Genomic DNA, 24,649 nt, shown 5'->3' on the forward strand with positions numbered 1-24,649 from the left:
TAAGATAGTCTGTATAAATTTTATACCATTTTTACAATTATTAAAAACATTTTGTAGGAACCTTGACGGGGAATGAAAATTACTGCATTTTAACCATGACTTTGTTGTAAGAGTGTTTGTTATAAATATGTTTTACTAGAGTATTAACCTTGGGTGAGTCGGAACTCTCCTCTGTTGTCACACCGGCTACAGGTACCGAGGCTCCACTGTCAGCCCGGCCCTATACAAAATAATAACATGGTCATTGGTAGATAAGGAGGGGCCACATGAAGCAGAGATTTTACTATATTTATGCAGAATCAGTAATGAAGTCCTTGGTAGGTTTTGGGGACCTCAGGGGAAAATGACTTTTTTTTTAATTTATGACAATTAGAAACATTAGACATGTAGAAAGTTGCGACCTTCCCAAAAGAACAAGTCAAGTTTATTTAGGTATTTTGTGACAGATGCTACCCTCCTTACCTTAGGTGCTGGTGAACCAAACATATCATCATCTTCATCATCGTTACCAAACAGTCCTGACGAGGCTTTCTGTGTTACCTTGGCAATGGGGGCCTTAGCTCCACTATTGGCCCGTCCCTAAAATAATTAAGGATAATCAATGATTCTTTATATTCATTTCTTTATTTTGTAAAGGAAATTTACTGGATACAATGATAAGTTCTAGGAAATGTTTTTATGAATACAAGGAAATCATAATGCACATTCATGCGTTATTCAATTTGTCTGCAATCCCAAGAGAATTACAGCACCATAAATCCCAAAAGAAGGCAGTTTAATGCTTAAGAAAGGGCCTTCGATGGGATAAATTCATCATGCAGTTTGTTAGTGACCTAATACAGGAAAAATTTCAGTTCTAAAATAAACTTATAGGCTTTGTATTAGGTCACAAACAAACTGTGTAACTTATAGTGTTGGTATACTGACCTTGGGAGCTGATGATCCAAACATGTCGTCGTCATCATCATCATCAAACATGTCTGACGACGCTTTCGGAGTTGTCTTGGTAACTGGGGCCTTAGAGGCTGGGGCTGCTTTAGACTGGACAGTGGAACTTTTCTGTTATGAGTACAAAAGATCTTACATGTACATACAGTAAAACATGACTCAGCGATCTCCTCTGTATAAAGAACACCTCTGTATAAAGACCACCTGCTTATTGAGACCACTTGTTTAGGGTCCCAAATTGCCATTTATAATATAATTTGATCTGTTTATAAAAACCACTTGGCGATAAAGACTTTTTCTGTGTATCTTAGGTGGTCTGTATAGACAGGTTTGACTGTCTCTTGGGTGGTCTTTATAGACAGGTTTGACTGTCCCTTGGGTGGTCTTTATATAAAGGTTTGGCTGTATGTATCATTACAATACTTTGTAGTTTCAGATTGTAGACAACAAATTTATCATAAAGCAACTTTTGCTGAAGCATTATCACATCTTATTTTTATCAAATTTCCAAAAAAAAAAAATTTTTCAAAATATTGTGAAACCGTATTGGACCCAATAAGCGCCCAGGGCGTTTTTTTACAATGACCAGGGTTTGAAAACGTACCACCGGTGACGTGCCCGGGGAGGCAGCCGAACCAAATAGATTGACTCCCGGGGATTCTTCCTCCGCCCCTCCAAACAACACATCCTCATCACCAAACAAATCTCTCTTGTTCCCTCCTGTCGCCGTAGGTTTGGTCTGGAAATAGATTTAGTTTTTATTATCAAAAGATGTAAGTTTGGACTAGAAATGAATTTGTGATCAGTTCACACTTTCTGTAGTTTTGTTTCTTTCTAATTCGTTTAATGTAAACCATCTTATTTTCAATCTTATTCTGTTTATTCATGTCTAATAAGTTTAAGAGTCTCTACAACCTCTTTCATACTTGTAGTCTGATTTCATTGCAGTGATTAATTTTTGTTAATTCTGATTGCCTGTAAAATTTGATTATATGCCAAAATCAGTTTGGCTACTACAGTATAAACATATCTGTACAATAGAATGTTCTTACACAGTGAATGAAAATTACTTTTTAATACAAAATATCACTGTCATGTAGAATGGTCAATGTTAATTCTTGAAGCTCTAGTTAATACAGTATCAAGTTGAAGTAAGTAAACAGTTTTAATTATTGTCACCAAATCCTTGAGTAGATCAGGTTGATAACCCACCTGTAGAGGTTTGGTTGTCTTGGTACTCCCGGCTCCAAACAAATCCTCTTCTTCATCTTCATTATCATCGAACAAGGAAAGAGGAGATTTCTTAGGGGCGGCAGCTTGTGGTTTTGGTGGCTCCTAAAAATATACATCATCATTATGTTTTTTCTGGACATTTTCTATCGGTTGGAAAATAGGGTTTATGTAATGATATTTGTTACAAGAAGTAGTTTAAAGATTTTTAGCCTATTTGACCCCTGCAACCTTGAATAGTGGTCAAGGTCATTTATTTGAAAAAAAAAAAACTATGTAGCCCTTAAACTTAGTTGCCCTTCATCCCAGCATGCTACATGTACAATATGAGGTTTCTTGGGCTCTTAGTTATTCATAAGAGGTCATTTAAAGATTTTACCTATTTGACCCCTGTGACCTTGAATGAAGGTCAAGGTCATCCATTTGAACAAACTTGGTAGCCCTTCATCCCAGCATGCTACTGGCCAAATATCACTACCCTAGGCCTTTCAAATTTTGAGAAGAAGTTGTTTTTATGAAAGTTTACACACAGAGTGCAACACATGACGACAAACAGAACATGTTACCCTGACCTTGGGGTCAGATGACCTCACAATAAACATGTAATGATACCTGTTTCTCTACGGGCGCTGGTTCTGGGTCTGCTTTCTTTTTACCGAGGATGTCCGCCCCGCCAAACAAGGATACACCACCAACAGGTTTCTTACTGCCACTGGACATAGATGAAATATACAGTTAAACACGTTTATAATGAACCTCTGGACATAGGTGATATAAATTTATTGTTATTTCTTAGCAGTTACATTTGTTTTCTGATATATAACAGTCAGCTAAAATCATAAGATTCTTATGAACATTCTCATATTTCTCCATACTAAAGGGAGACAAAAATGCTACATTTAACACATCTTTCAATGACCCTGTCTGTTAATGGGATGCTACACTAAACAAACCAAACCAGGTAAAATAATAACGCTACAAAGGCATGTTCATTATAAACATATTATTACTGTGTCAATATAACACATACATAAACTCATTAACCCCTGAAATTTCATTATGGACTGGTCTAGTCTTTGATTTAGAAGACTCTAAATGTATCTTCAGGGGAGATAGAGTTGAAGTACTTAACTAATTCTGTCCCTAAAATTTCATAATGGACTGGATTAGTCTTTGATTTAGAAGAGTCTAAATGTGTTTTCAGGGGTAAAGGGTATGTTTAAGATAGCATACCTAGTAGATTTGGCAGGAGCAGCACCAAACATATCACCATCCTCATTATCATCCTCTCCAAACAAACTCCCAGAACGAGGCTTCTCTTTACTCTGGAACCAAAACAGTAACCACAGGTATATAACAATAGCTAATTAACTCCCAGACCGAGGCTGGAACCAAAACCATGTGATACATTGCTATTTACAGACAAATGTATATCCTTTCATATTTGTGTTATGACCTACCATCATACTTCCATGGCGACTTCTTATTATGGTTTCTCGAATACAATTCATTCTTTTCCGGTAATATTTATTTTTGAGATTTCTAATTGTTATTGAAATTCAGAATATTTGCAATCTCAATACAATTAAACCTGTCTAAAAGACCACCAAAGGGGAACGTGGTCTCTTTAGCCAAGTGGTTGTTATACACAGGTCAAATTGTGTTGAAGTTAATTATTTGGGACTCTAAAAAGTGGTCTTATAAACCAGCTGGTCTTTATACAGAGGTGGTCTTATAAACCAGCTGGTCTTTATACAGAGGTGGTCTTATAAACCAGCTGGTCTTTATACAGAGGTGGTCTTATAAACCAACTGGTCTTTATACAGAGGTGGTCTTATAAACCAACTGGTCTTTATACAGAGGTGGTCTTATAAACCAGCTGGTCTTTATACAGAGGTGGTCTTATAAACCAACTGGTCTTTATACAGAGGTGGTCTTATAAACCAGCTGGTCTTTATACAGAGGTGGTCTTATAAACCAACTGGTCTTTATACAGAGGTGGTCTTATAAACCAGCTGGTCTTTATACAGAGGTGATCTTATAAACCAACTGGTCTTTATACAGAGGTGATCTTATAAACCAGCTGGTCTTTATACAGAGGTGATCTTATAAACCAACTGGTCTTTATACAGAGGTGGTCTTATAAACCAACTGGTCTTTATACAGAGGTGGTCTTATAAACCAACTGGTCTTTATACAGAGGTGGTCTTATAAACCAGCTGGTCTTTATACAGAGGTGGTTATTGAGGTAAATTTTACTGTACAATATATATAGTATTTATAAAAAATACTGGGTCAGAGACAATATATATAACATTTATAAAATACTGGGTCAGAGACAATATATATAACATTTATAAAATACTGGGTCAGAGACATACTTGTGACCACTTTAGTATTGTTACATACCTTAACTGTAGTTGATGTCGGTTTCTTCCCCATACCAAACAAACCATCGTCTTCTTCATCATCAGCACCGAACAGTGAAGGGGCTGGCTTAGCTTTAGATTTACTGTCAAGTAATGAAAGATGTAAACAAAATTTAGATTGACTGTAAAGTAATGAAGGATGTAAACAAAATTTAGATTGACTGTAAAGTAATGAAGTAAAAAAAAACTATAATGACTGTAAAGTAATGAAGTAAAAAAAATTATAATGACTGTAAAGTAATGAAGTAAAAAACAAGAGGCCCAGAGGGCCTGTATCGCTCACCTGGTTTGTAATGCCAAGTAATGTTCTGAATACAGGTTCATTGTTCCTTTTCTGAAGGAATTTTAATATTAACCTCTAAATCCCCTATTGGGCCCCACCCCTCCCGCCCCCAGGGGGTCAGAGCCAAAATTTATACAAGTTCTGTTCCCCTTCCCCCAAGGATGTTTATGGCCAAATTTGGTCACAATCCAAGCAAAACTCTAGGACAAGAAGTGATTTATAGGATTTACCTCTATTTCCCCTATTGGGCCCCACCCGTTCTGTCCTCAGGGGGCCAGAGTCACAATTTATAAAAGTTCTGTTCCCCTTCCCCCAAGGATGTTTGTGGCCAAATTTGGTTACAATCCATGGAGAACTCTATGACTAGTAGCGATTTAAAGGATTTACCTCTATTTCCCCTATTGGGCCCCCGCCCCTCCTGCCCCCGGGGGGTCAGAGCCAAAATTTATACAAGTTCTGTTCCCCTTCCCCAAAGGATGTTTGTGGCCAAATTTGGTTACATTCCATTCAGAGCTCTATGACTAGTAGCGATTTAAAGGATTTACCTCTATTACCCCTATTGGGCCCTACCCCTCCTGCCCCTGGGGGATTAGAGCCAAAATTTATACAAGTTCTGTTCCCCTTCCCCCAAAGATGTTTGTGGTCAAATTTGGTTACAATTCATGTAGAGCTCTAGGACAAGTAGATATTTAAAGGAAGTACCTCTATTTCCCCTATTGGGCCCCGACCCTCCTGCCCTCGGGAGGTCAGAGCCAAAATTTATACAATGTCTGTTCCCCCTCCCCCAAGGATGTTTGTGGCCAAATTTGGTTACAATCCGTGCAGAACTCTATGACTAGTAGCGATTTAAAGGATTAACCTCTATTTCCCCTATTGGGCCCCGCCATCCTGACCCGGGGGATCAGAGCCAAAATTTATACAAGTTCTGTTCCCCTTCCCCCAAGGATGTTTGTGGCCAAATTTAGTTACATTCCATTCAGAACTCTATGACTAGTAGCGATTTAAAGGATTTACCTCTATTTCCCCTATTGGGCCCCGCCATCCTGACCCGGGGGATCAGAGCCAAAATTTATACAAGTTCTGTTCCCCTTCCCCCAAGGATGTTTGTGGCCAAATTTAGTTACATTCCATTCAGAACTCTATGACTAGTAGCGATTTAAAGGATTTACCTCTATTTCCCCTATTGGGCCCCACCCATCCTGACCCGGGGGATCAGAGCCAAAATTTATACAAGTTCTGTTCCCCTTCCCCCAAGGATGTTTGTGGCCAAATTTGATTACATTCCATTCAGAACTCTATGACTAGTAGCGATTTAAAGGATTTACCTCTTTTTCCCCTATTGGGCCCCGCCCCTCCTGCCCCCAGGGGACCAGAGTCAAAATTTATACAAGTTCTGTTCCCCTTCCCCCAAGGATGTTTGTGGCCAAATTTGGTTACATTCCATTCAGAACTCTATGACTAGTAGCGATTTAAAGGATTTACCTCTATTACCCCTATTGGGCCCCGCCCCTCCTGCCCCCGGGGTGTCAGAGCCAAAATTTATACAAGTTCTGTTCCCCTTCCCCCAAGGATGTTTGTGACCAAATTTGGTTACAATTCATGTAGAACTCTATGACTAGTAGCGATTTAAAGGATTTACCTCTATTTCCCCTATTGGGCCCCGCCCCCCCTGCCCCGGGGGGGGGGGGGGGGACAAGAGCCAAAATTTATACAAGTTCTGTTCCCCTTCCCCCAAGGATGTTTGTGGCCAAATTTGGTTACATTCCATTCAGAGCTCTATGACAAGTAGCGATTTAAAGGATTAACCTCTATTACCCCTATTGGGCCCCGCCCCTCCTGCCCCTGGGGGACCAGAGCCAAAATTTATACAAGTTCTGTTTCCCCTCCCCCAAGGATGTTTGTGGTCAAATTTGGTTACAATCCATGCAGAACTCTAGGACAAGTAGCGATTTATAGGATTTACCTCTATTTCCCCTATTGGGCCCCGGCCCTCCTGCCCCGGGGGGGGGACAGAGCCAAAATTTATACAAGTTCTGTTCCCCCTTCCCCAAGGATGTTTGTGGCCAAATTTGGTTACAATCCATGCAGAACTCTATGACTAGTAGCGATTTAAAGGAAATGTTGACGGACGACGGACGGACGGACGGACGACGGACGGACGGACGGGACGGACGGCGGACGGACGGACGGACGGACAGACGGACGACGGACGCCGCGCCATGACATAAGCTCACCGGCCCTTCGGGCCAGGTGAGCTAAAAATTATAATGACTGTAAAGTAATGAAGTAAAAAAAAATTATAATGACTGTAAAGTAATGAAAAATGTAAACAAAATGTGTAAGGGTTGTCATATACCAGTGTAAAAATGACCACTGTAGCTTTGAAATGAACCTGATTAACTGATTAACATTCTACATCATTACTACACAGAGAAGCACCCTACCTATCAGCCCTAGGTTTTGGCGTCTCCCGGAACAATGCATCGTCAGCGTCGTCATCAAACAGACTGTTACTGGACGAGCTCCGACCGTCCTTTTTGATACGGTCGACTTGTCGTGATGATAGGGAAGACTGTGATTGGCTGGACTTAATGCTACTGCTGCGGGATTTGTTACTGGCTGAGGCGTCGCTGTCTTCGTCCTGATCAACATATATATACACAAGTCATGAACGGAAATTTGGTGTTCTTTTGGTGGATCAAGTTGGGTTTTTTACACTAAAATTAGGAGACAATAATGATTATATTCAGCCATTTTTGGGTTGAACTTGATGGAAACTCTTAATCATATTATTTACCTAGCTCGATTGATCTAGAAAATGATTCCCATGTTTGAGAACTCATAATTTGCATTTGTTTTTTTTACAAGAGGCCCAGAGGGCCTGTATCGCTCACCTGGTTCGTAATGCCAAGTAATGTTCTGAATACAGGTTCATTATTTCTTTTCCTTAATTTTTATATTTACCTCTAATTCCCCTATTGGGCCCCGCCCCTCCTGCCCCCGGGGGGGTCAGAGCCAAAATTTATACAAGTTCTGTTGCTCTTCCCCCAAGGATATTTGTGGCCAAATTTGGTTACAATACATGCAGAACTCTAGGACAAGTAGGGATTCATAGGATTTACCTATATTTCCCCTATTGAGCCCCACCCCTCCTGCCCCCGGGGGGGTCAGAGCCAAAATTTATACAAGTTCTGTTCTCCTTCCTCCACAGATATTTGTGGCCAAATTTGGTTACAATCCATGCAGAACTCTAGGACAAGTAGCGATTTGAAGGATTTACCTCTATTTCCCCTATTTAGCCCCGCCCCTCCTGCCCCCAGGGGGTCAGAGCCGAAATTTATACAAGTTCTGTTCCCCTTCCCCAAATGATGTTTGTGGTCAAATTTGGTTACAATCCATGCAGAACTCTAGGACAAGTAGCGATTTAAAGGATTTACCTCTATTTCCCATATTGAGCCCCGCCCCTCCTGCCCCCGGGGGGTCAGAGCCAAAATTTATACAAATTCTGTTCCCCTTCCCCAAAGGATGTTTGTGGCCAAATTTGGTTACAATCCATGCAGAACTCTAGAACAAGTAGGGATTTATAGGATTTACCTCTATTTCCCCTATTAGGCCCCGCCCCTCCTGCCCCCGGGGGGTCAGAGCCAAAATTTATACAAGTTCTGTTCTCCTTCCTCCACAGATATTTGTGGCCAAATTTGGTTACAATCCGTGCAGAACTCTAGGACAAGTAGCGATTTGAAGGATTTACCTCTATTTCCCCTATTTAGCCCCACCCCTCCTGCCCCCGGGGGGTCAGAGCCAAAATTTATACAAGTTCTGTTCCCCTTCCCAAAATGATGTTTGTGGTCAAATTTGGTTACAATCCATGCAGAACTCTAGGACGAGTAGCGATTTAAAGGATTTACCTCTATTTCCCATATTGAGCCCCGCCCCTCCTGCTGCTATGGAATGTAAAATACAACCAATAAGAAATCTTTATTTATATATGGAATGTAAAATACAACCAATAAGAAATCTTTATTTATATATGGAATGTAAAATACAACCAATAAGAAATCTTTATTTATATATGGAATGTAAAATACAACCAATAAGAAATCTTGCTCCCTTCAGAGCCGCAGCTATCTTTATTTATATATGGAATGTAAAATACAACCAATAAACAAAATCTTTATTTATATATGGAATGTAAAATACAACTAATAAGAAATCTTTAAAATTATATTTGTAGGGAATTTAAAATACAACTCCATCTATAAGAAATCTTTATTTTTGTCATATATGGAATGTAAAATACAACTGGTTTAAGAAATCCGGACCATTTAACAAATATATGGAATGTAAAATACAACCAATAAGAAATCTTTATTTATATATGGAATGTAAAATACAACCAATAAGAAATCTTTATTTATATATGGAATGTAAAATACAACCAATAAGAAATCTTTATTTATATATGGAATGTAAAATACAACCAATAAGAAATCTTTATTTATATATGGAATGTAAAATACAACTAATAAGAAATCTTTATTTATATATGGAATGTAAAATACAACTATCACGTCACAATCTTTATTGGGACTAATATGGATGTTAAATGTAAAATACAACAATAAGAAATCTTTCATTATATATGGAATTAAAATACAAAAAGAAATCTTTCTTTATTATGGACGTAACAACAACAACTACATCAAGGATCAAAAAACAACTGACCTGGTTTCTTACTTGACTATGAAAATCAAAAAACTGACCTGGTTTCTTACTTGACGAAGCAAACAACTGACCTGGTTTCTTACTTGACGAAGCAAACAAGTCGCCGCCATCCTCATCCTCGTCATCGTCATCAAAGAAGCCGCCACCACCGCCAGCTTTCTTTGTGGACGGAGCGCTGATGGACGTCGGTTTTTTATCTGATCCACTTCTCTCCTTCGTACTCGACCCAAACATTCCTCCATCATCATCGTCTGGTCAGAAATAAAATACGACCTCATAGAGTTGGTACAATGTTGTGACAAAAGCCGTTACAATGTATAACCTTTTGTATGAATTTTATTTTACATTATTTGTCATTCCTGAATATAGTAGATCAAAACCTGATACTGTATTCTATATTTGCAATATTACAGAGTTTATCTCAACAGGTAGGTACTGATTGAAGTGAAAAGTAAAATACAGATTGTGAAGTTTGTTTCGCAACATCAAACTTTTCGAATGTGAAAATGTGCTCACTAAATAAGATGTAACAATCTTACCTTCCTGTAAGGAAGCTTACTCTGTAATATACAAAAATGGAATATACGGTCATTTAACTGATACAGATGATACTTTTTGCAGATTTTGCAAACTATGGTGCTGTTGAGAAAATTCATATTGTAAATATAATAAATTTTAAATTTATATATACAAATGAAAATACTCTCCAATTTGTATAACGGTTATTTGAATTCTTCATCTCTATCTGCATTTTTGTCAGCCTTTGTTTTTATCTTTCTTTTTCTCTCCCGTGTATTTGGAATTTAGCTGTACGGACCAATCCAAACAAATCAAAATTCTGGATATATTCATAAAATAAAGCTATACAAGCTTTCCCTGTCTAATTCCTTTCCAATGGTTCCCTTAAAATGTATATATGGAATGTAAAATACAACTAATAAGAAATCTTTATTTATATATGGAATGTTAAAAACACTCAATAAGAAATCTTTATTTTGTAAAATTACAACTACTATCTCAATCCGCTACAAATCTTATCTATATATGGAATGTAAAATACAACAGAAATCTTTATTTTCACATACATCAACAGGACATCAAGGATCAAAAAAACAACTGACCTGGTTTCTCTTACTTGACGAAAGCAAACAACTGACCTGGTTTCTTACTTGACAAATCAAACAACTGACCTGGTTTCTTACTTGACGAAGCAAACAACTGACCTGGTTTCTTACTTGACGAAGCAAACAAGTCGCCGCCATCCTCATCCTCGTCGTCATCATCAAAGAAGCCGCCACCACCGCCAGCTTTCTTTGTGGACGGAGCGCTGATGGACGTCGGTTTTTTTATCTGATCCACTTCTCTCCTTCGTACTCGACCCAAACATTCCTCCATCATCATCGTCTGGTCAGAAATAAAATACGACCTCATAGAGTTGGTACAATGTTGTGACAAAAGCCGTTACAATGTATAACCTTTTGTATGAATTTTATTTTACATTATTTGTCATTCCTGAATATAGTAGATCAAAACCTGATACCGTATTCTATATTTGCATATTACAGAGTTATCTGCCCTTGCAGGTAGGTACTGATTGTGAAGTCATGTGTTTGCGAGCGCAACATCAAACTTTTCGAAGAAAACGACGTGAATTGTGCTCACAAAATAATGATGTAACAATCGATACCTTCCTGTAAGGGAGCTTACTCTGTAATATGCAAAAACGGAATAGACGGTCATTTAACTGGGATACAGATGATATTTTTCAAGATTTTGCTGGACTTTGGTGCTGTTGAGAAACTTTCATCAGCAATATAATAAGTTTGTAAATTATATATACAAATGACTCCAGCTATTTGTATAACGGTTATTTGAATAATTCATCTATTTGCATAAAATTGTCCAGGGTTTTTATCTTTGTATTTTGACTCCCATGTATTTGCATAAATTTCTGTACGACCTTTGATTATTCAAAATTAAATTCTGGAAAATTCCTATATAAAAGCTGGTATTTTTCAGTTTAGCGACATATTTCCAATGAAATATGCTGGAATATTACCATTAAATGTACGTACTCTAATAGCCAATTAATCAAAAAATTTTGATTCATCAGAATTTCATTTTTTCAAGTTTAAGTCAAAATCACAAAATGTCATACCATGAAATAAATTTGATTTTTTCAATGTCCTATTAACAGCCAGGGTCATTTAAGGATGCAGCAGTTTGTTGGTGGAGGAAAGCCAGAGTACCCGGAGAAAAACCACCGACCAGCGGCCAGTACCTTGCAACTGCCCCAAATGGGATTCGAACTCGCGACCACAGAGGTGGAGGGCATGTGGTAATATGTGATCCATCTTAACCATTCAGCCACTGCGGCCCCCATGAAAAATCATTCAGCAAATATGACAACTTACCCGCACAAAAAGGACCCACACCACCGGCTGGCTTTTTTACTGGACGATTTCTTCTTAGGCTTTTCTGTTGATAAGCATAGACAATGGTGAATTTACACTGAATTTTTGAAATTACAAATTCATCTTCAGAACTGGTATGGTATGATATAGAGATAGTTTTATACCTAAGTGCAATCAAACCACTGAATTCTTTAACCCATCCAAAACCTGAGATAACCTAGTTTATATGTGAAAAGTTTGAATTGATCGAAAAAAATTATTTCAAAAATATTTTGACTTTCGAGATAATAACAATCCACTAACATTTATTCTCTATTTGCATGTTACAGAGTTATTTGCCCCTGTATTGATATTATGGGAAAACAATGTAAATTTTTCCTCATAAGATGATAATGATGTCACAATCAATACCTAAACTCAAAGGAAATAACTGTACAAGGACAAACCGACACAAACAAAAATGTTCATACCTTCTTCAATGACCGGTTCTTTTTCTACGTCGTCAAACAGACCACCCTGAAATCAGAAAAATACGGTAACTAAAAATAAATCTTTTCTTGATCACAGATTTTCTTTAAAACAGCACTTTTCTAATTAATCAATCTAGACTATTCATCAAAAGTATAATCTCCAGGAGCACAATACAAAAGTTTTCATTTTCATACCTCATCACTGTCATTGTCGAACATGCTCTTACTGGATGAGAATAAACCTCCGGAGGTACCAAACGGGGAATCATCTTCATCTGGGGCTCCAAAGGGGTCAGCATCTAAAATAAATATTTAAAGTCAGTTTCAGATAAATCTATCATTATAAGCATCTAAAATAAAGATTTTAATGCCAGTTTCAGATATGACTATCATTATAAGCATCTAAAATAAAGATTTTAAAGTCAGTTTCAGATAAGACTGTCATTATAAGCATCTACAATAAAGATTTTATAGTCAGTTTTCAGATAAGTCTAACAATGAAGTATCAATCAGTGGTTTGGTAGGTGGAGTAACGGTCCAGTTTTCTTTCATCATTCTCACCAAACAAAATTTTCCACACACACATATGCAATTCTAGACAGGACAATCATTAGCCATTCGTATTCCACCTTTAAATATTATAGAGTTACCTACTCTTGTGGGTTGGTATTGATTGTAACGCAATATAAGCTTGTGTGTCTAAAAATTACGTCAATTTCTCTGAAAGTTATGACCTTAAGCTTACACAAACATGACATGACAACACTATGTATCCGCATGATCAGGCAAATACATGTAACTCTGTAATACACAAAGACAGAATACTTTTGAAGTATGAATACACCACTATGACGACATTGACCACTTGTTTTGTTTACCTTCATCTGGGATTTTCTTCTTGGCTTTGTCTTTTCCTTTCTTTGATTTTTTATGACTGCTCTCAGATTCTGTTCTTTTCTTTCCTTTACCTATTGGAATAACGAACACAAGCCGTGATAGTATATGGAGAAATAGCAATTACTTTACTGGCTTTGTAATCTTGTCATCAATGGTAGACAATAGCAATTACTTTACTGGCTTTGTAATCTTTGTTATCAAAATTAGAGAAATTCTTTAAATTGTGAGAAAGTTTATATATAATTATAACTTTACCTTTCATCTTTGGTTTAGGTTCCTCAGTTTCATCGTCCTCCTCGTCGCTATCTGAAGCGGGTATCTTGGCTGGAGCTCCAATCTTCTTAGCCAGTTCCGACGCAAAGTCCACAGCTCCTTTAGGCTGTAATCAGAAGGGTAATTTTGGTATAATTTTACTGTTTATGTCCCTAATACATGTCTGCTGATATTTCCCATAAAATTTATAATGAGTGCAGTTAGGAATTACATAAAAATGTCTTGATTTCATAGTTTGTCCTAATATCAGAAAAAAAAAAAATTGTACATGGCTACATACACCTTGTTAAAATTTTTTCAAAAGACGGTAGTATACATCTGTTTGCTACAAAGAAGTATTTAATAGCAGTTTGAAATAAAAGACTGTAAAGGTGCATTTTTTGTGAGGTGAAAATTTATGCTAATTATGCAAGGACTTTTTAGCTAAGCAAAGCCCCCTATATATTGATTACAATGTGTGTAATTATCCCGAAAGAAAACATAACAAATTGTTTGCATATGCAAATCACATTATTACATGCTCCCAAAAATATCCATGTTAACATTCATCAAAAGCACTTTTGCAGCTATGAATCTAACTCAAGACCTCTGACTTATTGGTCGAATGCTCAACCAATCAAGCTTATGGAAAATTCCTCATAGCCAAGCTAGTGTTTACCATTCAGGTTATATCTGATCCTCATAGCCAAGCTAGTGTTTACCATTCAGGGTTACATCTGATCCTCATAGCCAAGCTAGTGTTTACCATTCAGGGTTACATCTATCCTCATAGCCAAGCTAGTGTTTACCATTCAGGGTTACATCTGATCCTCATAGCCAAGCTAGTGTTTACCATTCAGGGTTACATCTGATCCTCATAGCCAAGCTATTGTTTACCATTCAGGGTTACATTGATCCTCATAGCCAAGCTAGTGTTTACCATTCAGGGTTACATTTGATCCTCATAGCCAAGCTAGTGTTTACCATTCAGGGTTACATCTGATCCACATATCCAAGCTAATTTGTTCCCATCTCAGGGTTATATCTTGATCATGTCATCAGAGCCAAGCTAAGTGTTTACCATTCAGGGTTACATCTGATCCTCATAGCCAAGCAAGTGTTTACCATTCAGGGTTACATCTGATCCTCATAGCCAAGCTAGTGTTTACCATTCAGGGTTACATCTGATCCTCATAGCCAAGCTAGTGTTTTACCATTCAGGGTTACATCTGATCCTCATAGCCAAGCTAATGTTTACCATTCAGGGTTACATCTGATCCTCATAGCCAAGCTAGTGTTTACCATTCAGGGTTACATCTGATCCTCATAGCCAAGCTAGTGTTTACCATTCAGGGTTACATCTGATCCTCATAGCCAAGCTAGTGTTTACCATTCAGGGTTACATCTGATCCTCATAGCCAAGCTAGTGTTTACCATTCAGGGTTACATCTGATCCTCATAGCCAAGCTAGTGTTTACCATTCAGGGTTACATCTGATCCTCATAGCCAAGCTAGTGTTTACCATTCAGGGTTACATCTGATCCTCATAGCCAAGCTAGTGTTTACCATTCAGGGTTACATCTGATCCTCATAGCCAAGCTAGTGTTTACCATTCAGGGTTACATCTGATCCTCATAGCCAAGCTAGTGTTTACCATTCAGGGTTACATCTGATCCTCAAAGCCAAGCTAGTGTTTACCATTCAGGGTCACATCTGATCTCTGATCCTCATAGCCAAGCTAATGTTTACCATTCAGGGTTACATCTGATCCTCATAGCCAAGCTAGTGTTTACCATTCAGGGTTACATCTGATCCTCATAGCCAAGCTAGTGTTTACCATTCAGGGTTACATCTGATCCTCATAGCCAAGCTAGTGTTTACCATTCAGGGTTACATCTGATCCTCATAGCCAAGCTAGTGTTTACCATTCAGGGTTACATCTGATCCTCATAGCCAAGCTAGTGTTTACCATTCAGGGTTACATCTGATCCTCATAGCCAAGCTAGTGTTTACCATTCAGGGTTACATCTGATCCTCATAGCCAAGCTAGTGTTTACCATTCAGGGTTACATCTGATCCTCATAGCCAAGCTAGTGTTTACCATTCAGGGTTACATTTGATCCTCATAGCCAAGCTAGTGTTTACCATTCAGGGTTACATCTGATCCTCATAGCCAAGCTAGTGTTTACCATTCAGGGTTACATCTGATCCTCATAGCCAAGCTAGTGTTTACCATTCAGGGTTACATCTGATCCTCATAGCCAAGCTAGTGTTTACCATTCAGGGTTACATCTGATCCATCATAGCCAAGCAAGCTGTGTTTACCATTCAGGGTTACATCTGATCCTCATAGCCAAGCTAGTGTTTACCATTCAGGGTTACATTTGATCCTCATAGCCAAGCTAGTGTTTACCATTCAGGGTTACATTTGATCCTCATAGCCAAGCTAGTGTTTACCATTCAGGGTTACATCTGATCCTCATAGCCAAGCTAGTGTTTTACCATTCAGGGTTACATCTGATCCTCATAGCCAAGCTAATGTTTACCATTCAGGGTTACATCTGATCCTCATAGCCAAGCTAGTGTTTACCACTCAGGGTTACATCTGATCCTCATAGCCAAGCTAGTGTTTACCATTCAGGGTTACATCTGATCCTCATAGCCAAGCTAGTGTTTACCATTCAGGGTTACATCTGATCCTCATAGCCAAGCTAGTGTTTACCATTCAGGGTTACATCTGATCCTCATAGCCAAGCTAGTGTTTACCATTCAGGGTTACATCTGATCCTCATAGCCAAGCTAGTGTTTACCATTCAGGGTTACATCTGATCCTCATAGCCAAGCTAGTGTTTACCATTCAGGGTTACATCTGATCCTCATAGCCAAGCTAGTGTTTACCATTCAGGGTTACATCTGATCCTCATAGCCAAGCTAGTGTTTACCATTCAGGGTTACATCTGATCCTCATAGCCAAGCTAGTGTTTTACCATTCAGGGTTACATCTGATCCTCATAGCCAAGCTAGTGTTTACCATTCAGGGTTACATCTGATCCTCATAGCCAAGCTAGTGTTTACCATTCAGGGTTACATCTGATCCTCATAGCCAAGCTAGTGTTTACCATTCAGGGTTACATCTGATCCTCATAGCCAAGCTAGTGTTTACCATTCAGGGTTACATCTGATCCTCATAGCCAAGCTAGTGTTTACCATTCAGGGTTACATCTGATCCTCATAGCCAAGCTAGTGTTTACCATTCAGGGTTACATCTGATCCTCATAGCCAAGCTATGTTTCATCAGGGTTACATCTGATCCCATAGCCAAGCTAGTGTTTACCATTCAGGGTTACATCTGATCCTCATAGCCAAGCTAGTGTTTACCATTCAGGGTTACATCTGATCCTCATAGCCAAGCTAGTGTTTACCATTCAGGGTTACATCTGATCCTCATAGCCAAGCTAGTGTTTACCATTCAGGGTTACATCTGATCCTCATAGCCAAGCTAGTGTTTACCATTCAGGGTTACATCTGATCCTCATAGCCAAGCTAGTGTTTACCATTCAGGGTTACATCTGATCCTCATAGCCAAGCTAGTGTTTACCATTCAGGGTTACATCTGATCCTCATAGCCAAGCTAGTGTTTACCATTCAGGGTTACATCTGATCCTCATAGCCAAGCTAGTGTTTACCATTCAGGGTTACATCTGATCCTCATAGCCAAGCTAGTGTTTACCATTCAGGGTTACATCTGATCCTCATAGCCAAGCTAGTGTTTACCATTCAGGGTTACATCTGATCCTCATAGCCAAGCTAGTGTTTACCATTCAGGGTTACATTTGATCCTCATAGCCAAGCTAGTGTTTACCATTCAGGGTTACATCTGATCCTCATAGCCAAGCTAGTGTTTACCATTCAGGGTTACATCTGATCCTCATAGCCAAGCTAGTGTTTACCATTCAGGGTTACATCTGATCCTCATAGCCAAGCTAGTGTTTACCATTCAGGGTTACATCTGATCCTCATAGCCAAGCTAATGTTTACCATTCAGGGTTACATCTGATCCTCATAGCCAAGCTAATGTTTACCATTCAGGGTTACATCTGATGCCTAAATTATACCTGTGGTTGTTTTTCTCGGCCAGCATCCTCCTCCTCCTCTGAGTCATCGCTCTCCTCGTCTTCCTCATCATCGCTGGGTTTTTTCTTATCTCCGAACAGGTCACCATCACTCTCATCACTCTGCAAAATACACAATCATTTGTACCAGTGGTTCATGGCTTAAACATTTTTTCCCTAATACATAATTATTCATTCAAACCAGTATAACACTACCTGTGCATAAAATGTGAAAGTCACATAAAAAATCCCTTTACTGTGTTAACACAAAGTTAACTGAATTCCCCATCCCCTTGCAAAAATAAATACAACATATAAACAATGTGATTTTCTTTCTAGCACTACCCACCTCATCTGAGTTGTCCCTGATAACTTTCCTGGGTGGTGGCCTGGACTTAGGTGTGTCTGAGTCACTGTCACTATCACTATACGAGTACTAACAGAAACACACAATACACAGCATAAAAGCATGCTAAACTGAAAGTAAAATCTACTTAAAACAGAAATTTGCTAAATAAACTGAGTTTGTGAGACTACAAGTACATTAACGATATAATTAATTTATTTTATAATATGTTAAAACATAGATATAAACAAAAACATGCTTTATTAACATTAAGCATTCTGAAGCAGGAGACACAATTAGCCATTTATTACCTAACAGTGACGCTCACACCAAATGAGAACTGTCGTCCACAAGGCAAACTGATGTACCCCTCACGCCCAAACAAACCAGTATATTAATTTCAAACAAAGAGGTATAATACTGTAAAAACTGGAGTATGCTCTTCCGATATAAGTTAAGTAAATCTACACCATTAAAGGTTTATTGTCACCACATTCTGTTGAAATCCCTTCAGTAGTTTAAGAGAAGTATTGGTGCATGGACAGACAAACCAATTCAGTATTAATATAGTGCAGATCTTTGACCTTCACATAAAGTCAAGGTCACTTTATGTATTTCTTATACATGGTTACTTCTAATTTTGTCAATTTGAAACCAAACGGATACTGGGTACCATTATCTTGTCAGTAACGATAAGTTTAAATACAAAGTTTTATGACCATGGCACAGGAAACGCACTACATGAAAAAGGCAAAATACATTTTACAAACAATTTACAACATCCAGCTAAGTCTACTTATTAAGAATTATTCCTTACTTCCTCTGAGGATTCTTGTTTCTCCGGTTTCTTCTCGTCTTCCGATTCACTTTCACTCATGCTTCCATGGTCACTCTCCTCTTCCTCTGTCAAACACAAACAAATTCATAACATATTAATTATTCACATATTAATTACATTCATTAATTACTCAGTACTTTCATACCTTGGTCATTATCGCCATGAAATACTAATTTATAACATCAAATGTTAAACATTTGTTAAATGTCCATTAGGTGTTCTAGAGTTCCCTGTCTATTTCATGGAGGGAAATAAAAAATCTATCCCATAATAATAAACCCACCTGATTCCTCCTCCAACAGTCCGACGTTGTCGTCTGCTAGGAAGTTAGGTGTACCGATCAGAAGAGGTAAGGCTCTAGACAGGTATGGGTCCTGATCAAGTAAAATATATGGTGTAAATTCAAAATGGGGGTTTCAAAACAAATTAAAATTTATAATTGATTTAATGTATTTTTTTTTTTTCATGAAATTTCTTTATACAGAAAATAATCATAAATCAATATTCAGGGATGTGATTGATCGTATCAGCGTAAGTAAATCGCTCCCCCTGGTGTTTAAAAAGGTCATTTTATGATACTTCAGATTACATCTGATATGATTTGATGTTCTTAGATCAGAAGACATCCTCTGAAAACAGAAAGAATCACATCCCAGAATAGTATACATGAACATGGTGTGAAATTAAGGCATTCGAAATTGACCTAAAAACTAGTTTAACCTCTGACCTTTGGCTCTAAGATAGGATCAACTCTGTATCCAGTTTCATCGTCGTCCTCGGAGTCGGAGTCAGCTACATGGCTGTCAAGTTTTTCAAATGCATCATCTATAACATTGATGCCCAAGGTCAATGCCTCTTTGACCTTTGGTATTAGTTCTGCTTCCCTCTGTTCTCGAGTTTTCTCCTGGAAAAAAATAAAGCATACAAATACATGAACTCCTAAAGGTATATCAGTATTACTCCCTCACATCCTAGCTCTTATCATGACAATATGACTGAAGATAGGATCAAGAAGATAATCAGAAATAATATTCCAACTTTAATTTAAACATGGTTTGTTTGTTTGATTAATAAACGTCATGTAAGGACGGCCTCCCATGTATGCAAAAGTGTGGTGTGTATGTAGTGAAAGGTGCATGTTTTGGCAGACTGCAGTTTATTCCTGTTGTGTCTTCTTGTATAGTGGAACTCTTGCCCTTTTTATAGTGCTATATCTCTGAAGCATGCCGCCGAAGACACCAAGCAACACACCCCACCCGGTCACATTATACTGACAAAGGGCGAACCAGTCATCTTACTCCCTGTCTGCTGAGCGCTAAGCAGGAGTAGAAACTACCACTTTTATAGACTTTGGTGTGTCTCGGCCAGGGGACAGAAACCAGAGCCTACCTCAAAGGGGTGAGCGCTCAACAGAAGGCCAAAAGTGAGGCGGTGTCAAGGGAGACGTTAGGAAGAAGAAAGGCAGTTAGGAAGAAAAGAAAAGATAAGATCCTAAATTTAGTCGCCTTTCACGATCATGCAATAGGGGCCGCAAGTAAAATTCTAATGCCCTACCTGCAGGTACATGGTAAGTAATTTGAAACATACAATTGTTTTTAACACTAACATTCACAGAAAGATGTAACAATCACTATTTTTCATTTAAATACTTTTTTTGTAAAGAAGAAAACATGTGAAGTAGGAATGCCTGTAAGACATAAATGTCCCCACCATATGAAATCAAAGTACCATAGAAATATTATTTTATTCAAGAGATTAAGACTCTTTTAAATTCTTTAATAACATAACTATGGAACTCGTTGATGATGAAGGTATGATATACCTGTTCCTCTGGTTTAGTTTCCTCCTTAGCTTCTCCTCCCTGGCTCACATCTTCATCATACACACGCTACAAAGGGAGACAATTCATAAAGTAAGACAACTCTTCATAATTGTCTATACTGTCAGATAGGTTTGATAACAGAATAAAGTACTAGTAACAAAGAAAGAAAGAAAATAGAAGGCATCAGTAGATCTATTTCACTGCACTGTCAACAATTCATTGATTATCTATCATCAAAAGAAGCCCCTTTTTGATCTAGTAGATCTATCATAATTCCTTTTGTTTTAGATCTACCATAATTACTTCCCTTTGTTTTAGATCTATCATAATTACTTCCCTTTGTTTTAAATCTACCATAATTACTTCCCTTTGTTTCAGATCTATCATAATTACTTCCCTTTGTTTTAGATCTACCATAATTACTTCCCTTTTGTTTTAGATCTATCATAATTACTTCCCTTTTTTTAGATCTATCATAATTACTTCCCTTTGTTTTAGATCTATTATAATTACTTCCCTTTGTTTTAGATCTATCATAATTACTTCCCTTTGTTTTAGATCTATCATAATTACTTCTCTTTGTTTTAGATCTATCATTATTACTTCCCTTTGTTTTAGATCTATTATAATTACTTCCCTTTGTTTTAGATCTATCATAATTACTTCCCTTTGTTTTAGATCTATTATAATTACTTCCCTTTGTTTTAGATCTATCATAATTACTTCCCTTTGTTTTAGATCTATCATAATTACTTTCCTTTGTTTTAGATCTATCATAATTACTTTCCTTTGTTTTAGATCTATCATTATTACTTCCCTTTGTTTTATTGTATGATGACATAGCAGTGTTTCTTAAATAAATAGCAGACTCTGAGGTCGAAAATGGAAAAAAAATTGAATTCAATTTTACTTCAAGTTATAGTAAAAAATATCCATTTACATATGTACTTACGTTTTCCACAAATTGTGTATTGGCCAACATGATAAAATCATTAAACACATTGTTTACTCTTACGGAGGTCAGCTGAAAAAACAAAATTCAATTCCATGTATTAAAACATTAAAGTGAATGATTGGTAGAAATATAAATGATAGAATAGGTAAGAATACAGGGATTCTAAAATTCCAAAAGTCATGGGTAATACACATTCTGATGATTTTGACAATATATTTTTATGTAAATTTTATGACGTCCAAATCACCAGAAGGTGGGACTATAGTCGACAGTAAATTGTATATTGGGATATTAAAACCCTTGTATTATTACTTAAATGGGGGGGGGGGGGGTATTTATATAATGGTTTTTTTTCCAGATTTATTACAATCACAACTCTAACATTTCAGTTGCTAGTTATATATATTAATCACTATATTCATGTTTGATTCCACTGCTTTGGGAATAGGAGTCAAGAGTCAGGGAAAACAATAAAATAATAATTAAATCATAAGTAAGACATGAGTAGGATTATTTATTTCCAATGAACCTTGTGTAACTTTTTGAAAGAAATAAAGAAATACATAAATATTTAAGCCTTAACTGACACAGTAATAAATTAATAGATTTTGAATGATTTGCAAGTTACTAAGACCATGGGAAATTTAAGGCTTGAATTGGAAAAACGTTTGAGGCTTTTCAGAAAAAGTCAATATCCTTGATATTTAATACATTGATTACCTAAAGATGCCATCATAGGTATTATTACACCATTCTTTAGGGACTATATCTTATCATATCATTTATTATATCATTACTTACCTTGGAATCATTTAATAGACCGTCCACTCCCTTTTCAATCTCGTGGACTTTTAATATCATTCTCTGGGAAAACTCTTGTAAGTGGAGTAAGAGCTGAAATAATCAAATACCCGTAAGCCTTGGTAACACAAATATTTAATATCTAAGATTAAACTCTAAATGTCAACATATATTGGTAATATTTAACATCTATGATAACTTTTCTCTCCTTTCTTATTAACACAGACCCTCCAAACCTACCCCAGCATCAGCAGCTAATGACCAGTTCCCAGCTTCTTTCCTCATCTCCTCCACAGGCCAAGGTCGTTCCCATGACCTCTGACCTGCAGCTGCAGGCTCATTGTTCTGTCAATAGATACTCATATATATTCATTACAAATCTAAGCAGAGACATGCATGTGGGTACATTTTGTACAAAATTAAATTTGATTTGTGATCAAACTTATAAAAAATTTTGCTAAAATTTTATGAAACATAATGAGTAAGAGATATGATTATAAATTATATACGGTTTGCACATCCGTAATGGTCACTTTTAAATACTGATATTAGTGTCAGATTATACACATCAACTTTAAAACAAGCCTGACTGTAATACATTCTGTAACAACCTATGCATTGGACTCAATGATCATTTATAGCATCACTATTTTTGGTCACGGAAAAGGCAACACAATAAAGATGGACCTATGTGATGTTAACCTAAGTTTAATTTGTCAAAACAGGGATGGTTAGTGTTCTATATATAGTAATCATGATCATTTGGTTGAAGATATCAAACTGTATAACTATAAGGTCAAAAAGGTCAAATTAGTCATAACCATATGCATGTTATATATACACTTACAACAAAGAAACAGCAAATAAAGTCAATGTAATGATTCCTCTTTCAGTGATACCTAAGTTTCAACAATTATTTATAATTACATATCCTGGTACATATCTTATAAAGATAATTAAAGGAATGTTATTCTAATTAGGGAAAACATGTACATCCATGAGCCTTGGGGACAAAATACATGAAAATATATGTACATGTGTTTAGCTCGCACAATAATCTAAGGCTAATTAACAAATTAACAATTGCAAGTACACATGGTCAAAATTACCAAGTGTTTGAGTCTTAACCTAGAACCTGTTGTATTCACTGTATATATTTTGTTACATGGTCAGTATTGTTCCTGCTATATAAGTAAGTGCGTTACGTGTAGATACTTGTGTACATATAAAGAATTAGATATGAAGCAAGACATTACCAACTGACATGTAGGACGAAGATTAGGCCTGTCAGTTTAGTCATCAAACTGCTGTCAAAATTACAGACACTTTTCCTGCTGACATAACTCAAAATTTATCGATGACAATTTACGTGTCGATGAATAAGTTTATATTTGAGTGATCGATGACGAAGCTGAACATATTTATTTACCGTGGGCGCCGCTGCTTGGTCAGACATAGCGAGGTCTGGTGGGGGTGGAACAGGCGACGCCATCTTGGAAATTATGACAAATCATGTGACTTTTTACGCTTCCGCTTTCACTTTGTGATCTAGGTCATTCAGACGTTTGAAGAGAAGGCATTTCAACACAGATCTTGTGTTGATTCAGATGAGGCGGGTAGTATAAAACAAGCAGGTAGGGCCGATGCTAATTACAGGTAAATGGGTTTTCAGAAATAGGTGTTTTCTAATTGTTACTCATTATTTTCAAAAGCGGATGCCTGTTCATGAGCTGCTTTTCATACATTTTAGTGGTTAAGATTAAAAATCCAAGCAAAATTATACCAGGGCCCATGCAGTTTCATCAACATTCCCTGGCTTAATTATGCCTAACTTTAATGAGTTCCATAACTTAAAATTCACCATAGAGAAACATTACATAAATTAAGGAACATAGTGAAAAGTTATAGTAGGGCATACAGTGATAGTCAGTCACATCCTTGATTTTCCAGGGGTTTCTATCACTGTCATATTATCCACCCCTGTACAATGTAATATGATTTTAGGCAAAGCCTATCTGAGAGCGCAGCAGTTGATCCATTCTTTCGTTTTTTTAATGTTTAACTAAATAGAAATATGCCAGGTAGATCTAAATAAAGGATTTCCAACGGCGAAAGAGTACTCTCCCC

At 37.2% G+C, this 24,649-nt stretch overlaps 1 protein-coding gene across 1 annotated transcript in view; it reads right to left on the bottom strand.

Moving 5' to 3' along the window:
• Positions 1-24,020, bottom strand: part of LOC138308800 (WASH complex subunit 2-like) — a 34,786-nt gene extending 10,766 nt beyond the window's left edge. Inside the window, exons 1-26 of the mRNA XM_069249807.1 lie at positions 23,952-24,020; positions 22,763-22,867; positions 22,523-22,615; positions 21,719-21,790; positions 20,767-20,832; positions 19,672-19,848; positions 19,228-19,318; positions 18,924-19,009; positions 18,110-18,196; positions 17,764-17,883; positions 13,652-13,775; positions 13,378-13,467; positions 12,695-12,798; positions 12,500-12,545; positions 10,908-11,019; positions 10,175-10,254; positions 9,628-9,866; positions 7,335-7,531; positions 4,588-4,690; positions 3,412-3,503; positions 2,791-2,890; positions 2,161-2,283; positions 1,553-1,687; positions 928-1,059; positions 463-579; positions 149-220 (exon numbers count right to left, since the gene is read on the bottom strand). Of these exons, the coding sequence (XP_069105908.1) occupies positions 149-220; positions 463-579; positions 928-1,059; positions 1,553-1,687; positions 2,161-2,283; positions 2,791-2,890; positions 3,412-3,503; positions 4,588-4,690; positions 7,335-7,531; positions 9,628-9,866; positions 10,175-10,254; positions 10,908-11,019; positions 12,500-12,545; positions 12,695-12,798; positions 13,378-13,467; positions 13,652-13,775; positions 17,764-17,883; positions 18,110-18,196; positions 18,924-19,009; positions 19,228-19,318; positions 19,672-19,848; positions 20,767-20,832; positions 21,719-21,790; positions 22,523-22,615; positions 22,763-22,867; positions 23,952-24,014 (2,826 nt within the window). The 5' untranslated portion in view covers positions 24,015-24,020. The remainder of the gene's footprint in view (positions 1-148; positions 221-462; positions 580-927; positions 1,060-1,552; positions 1,688-2,160; positions 2,284-2,790; positions 2,891-3,411; positions 3,504-4,587; positions 4,691-7,334; positions 7,532-9,627; positions 9,867-10,174; positions 10,255-10,907; positions 11,020-12,499; positions 12,546-12,694; positions 12,799-13,377; positions 13,468-13,651; positions 13,776-17,763; positions 17,884-18,109; positions 18,197-18,923; positions 19,010-19,227; positions 19,319-19,671; positions 19,849-20,766; positions 20,833-21,718; positions 21,791-22,522; positions 22,616-22,762; positions 22,868-23,951) is intronic.
• Between the last annotated feature and the right edge of the window lie 629 nt (positions 24,021-24,649).

Source organism: Argopecten irradians, chromosome 15 (genome assembly GCF_041381155.1).
Source record: "Argopecten irradians isolate NY chromosome 15, Ai_NY, whole genome shotgun sequence".
Lineage (NCBI taxonomy): Eukaryota > Metazoa > Mollusca > Bivalvia > Pectinida > Pectinidae > Argopecten > Argopecten irradians.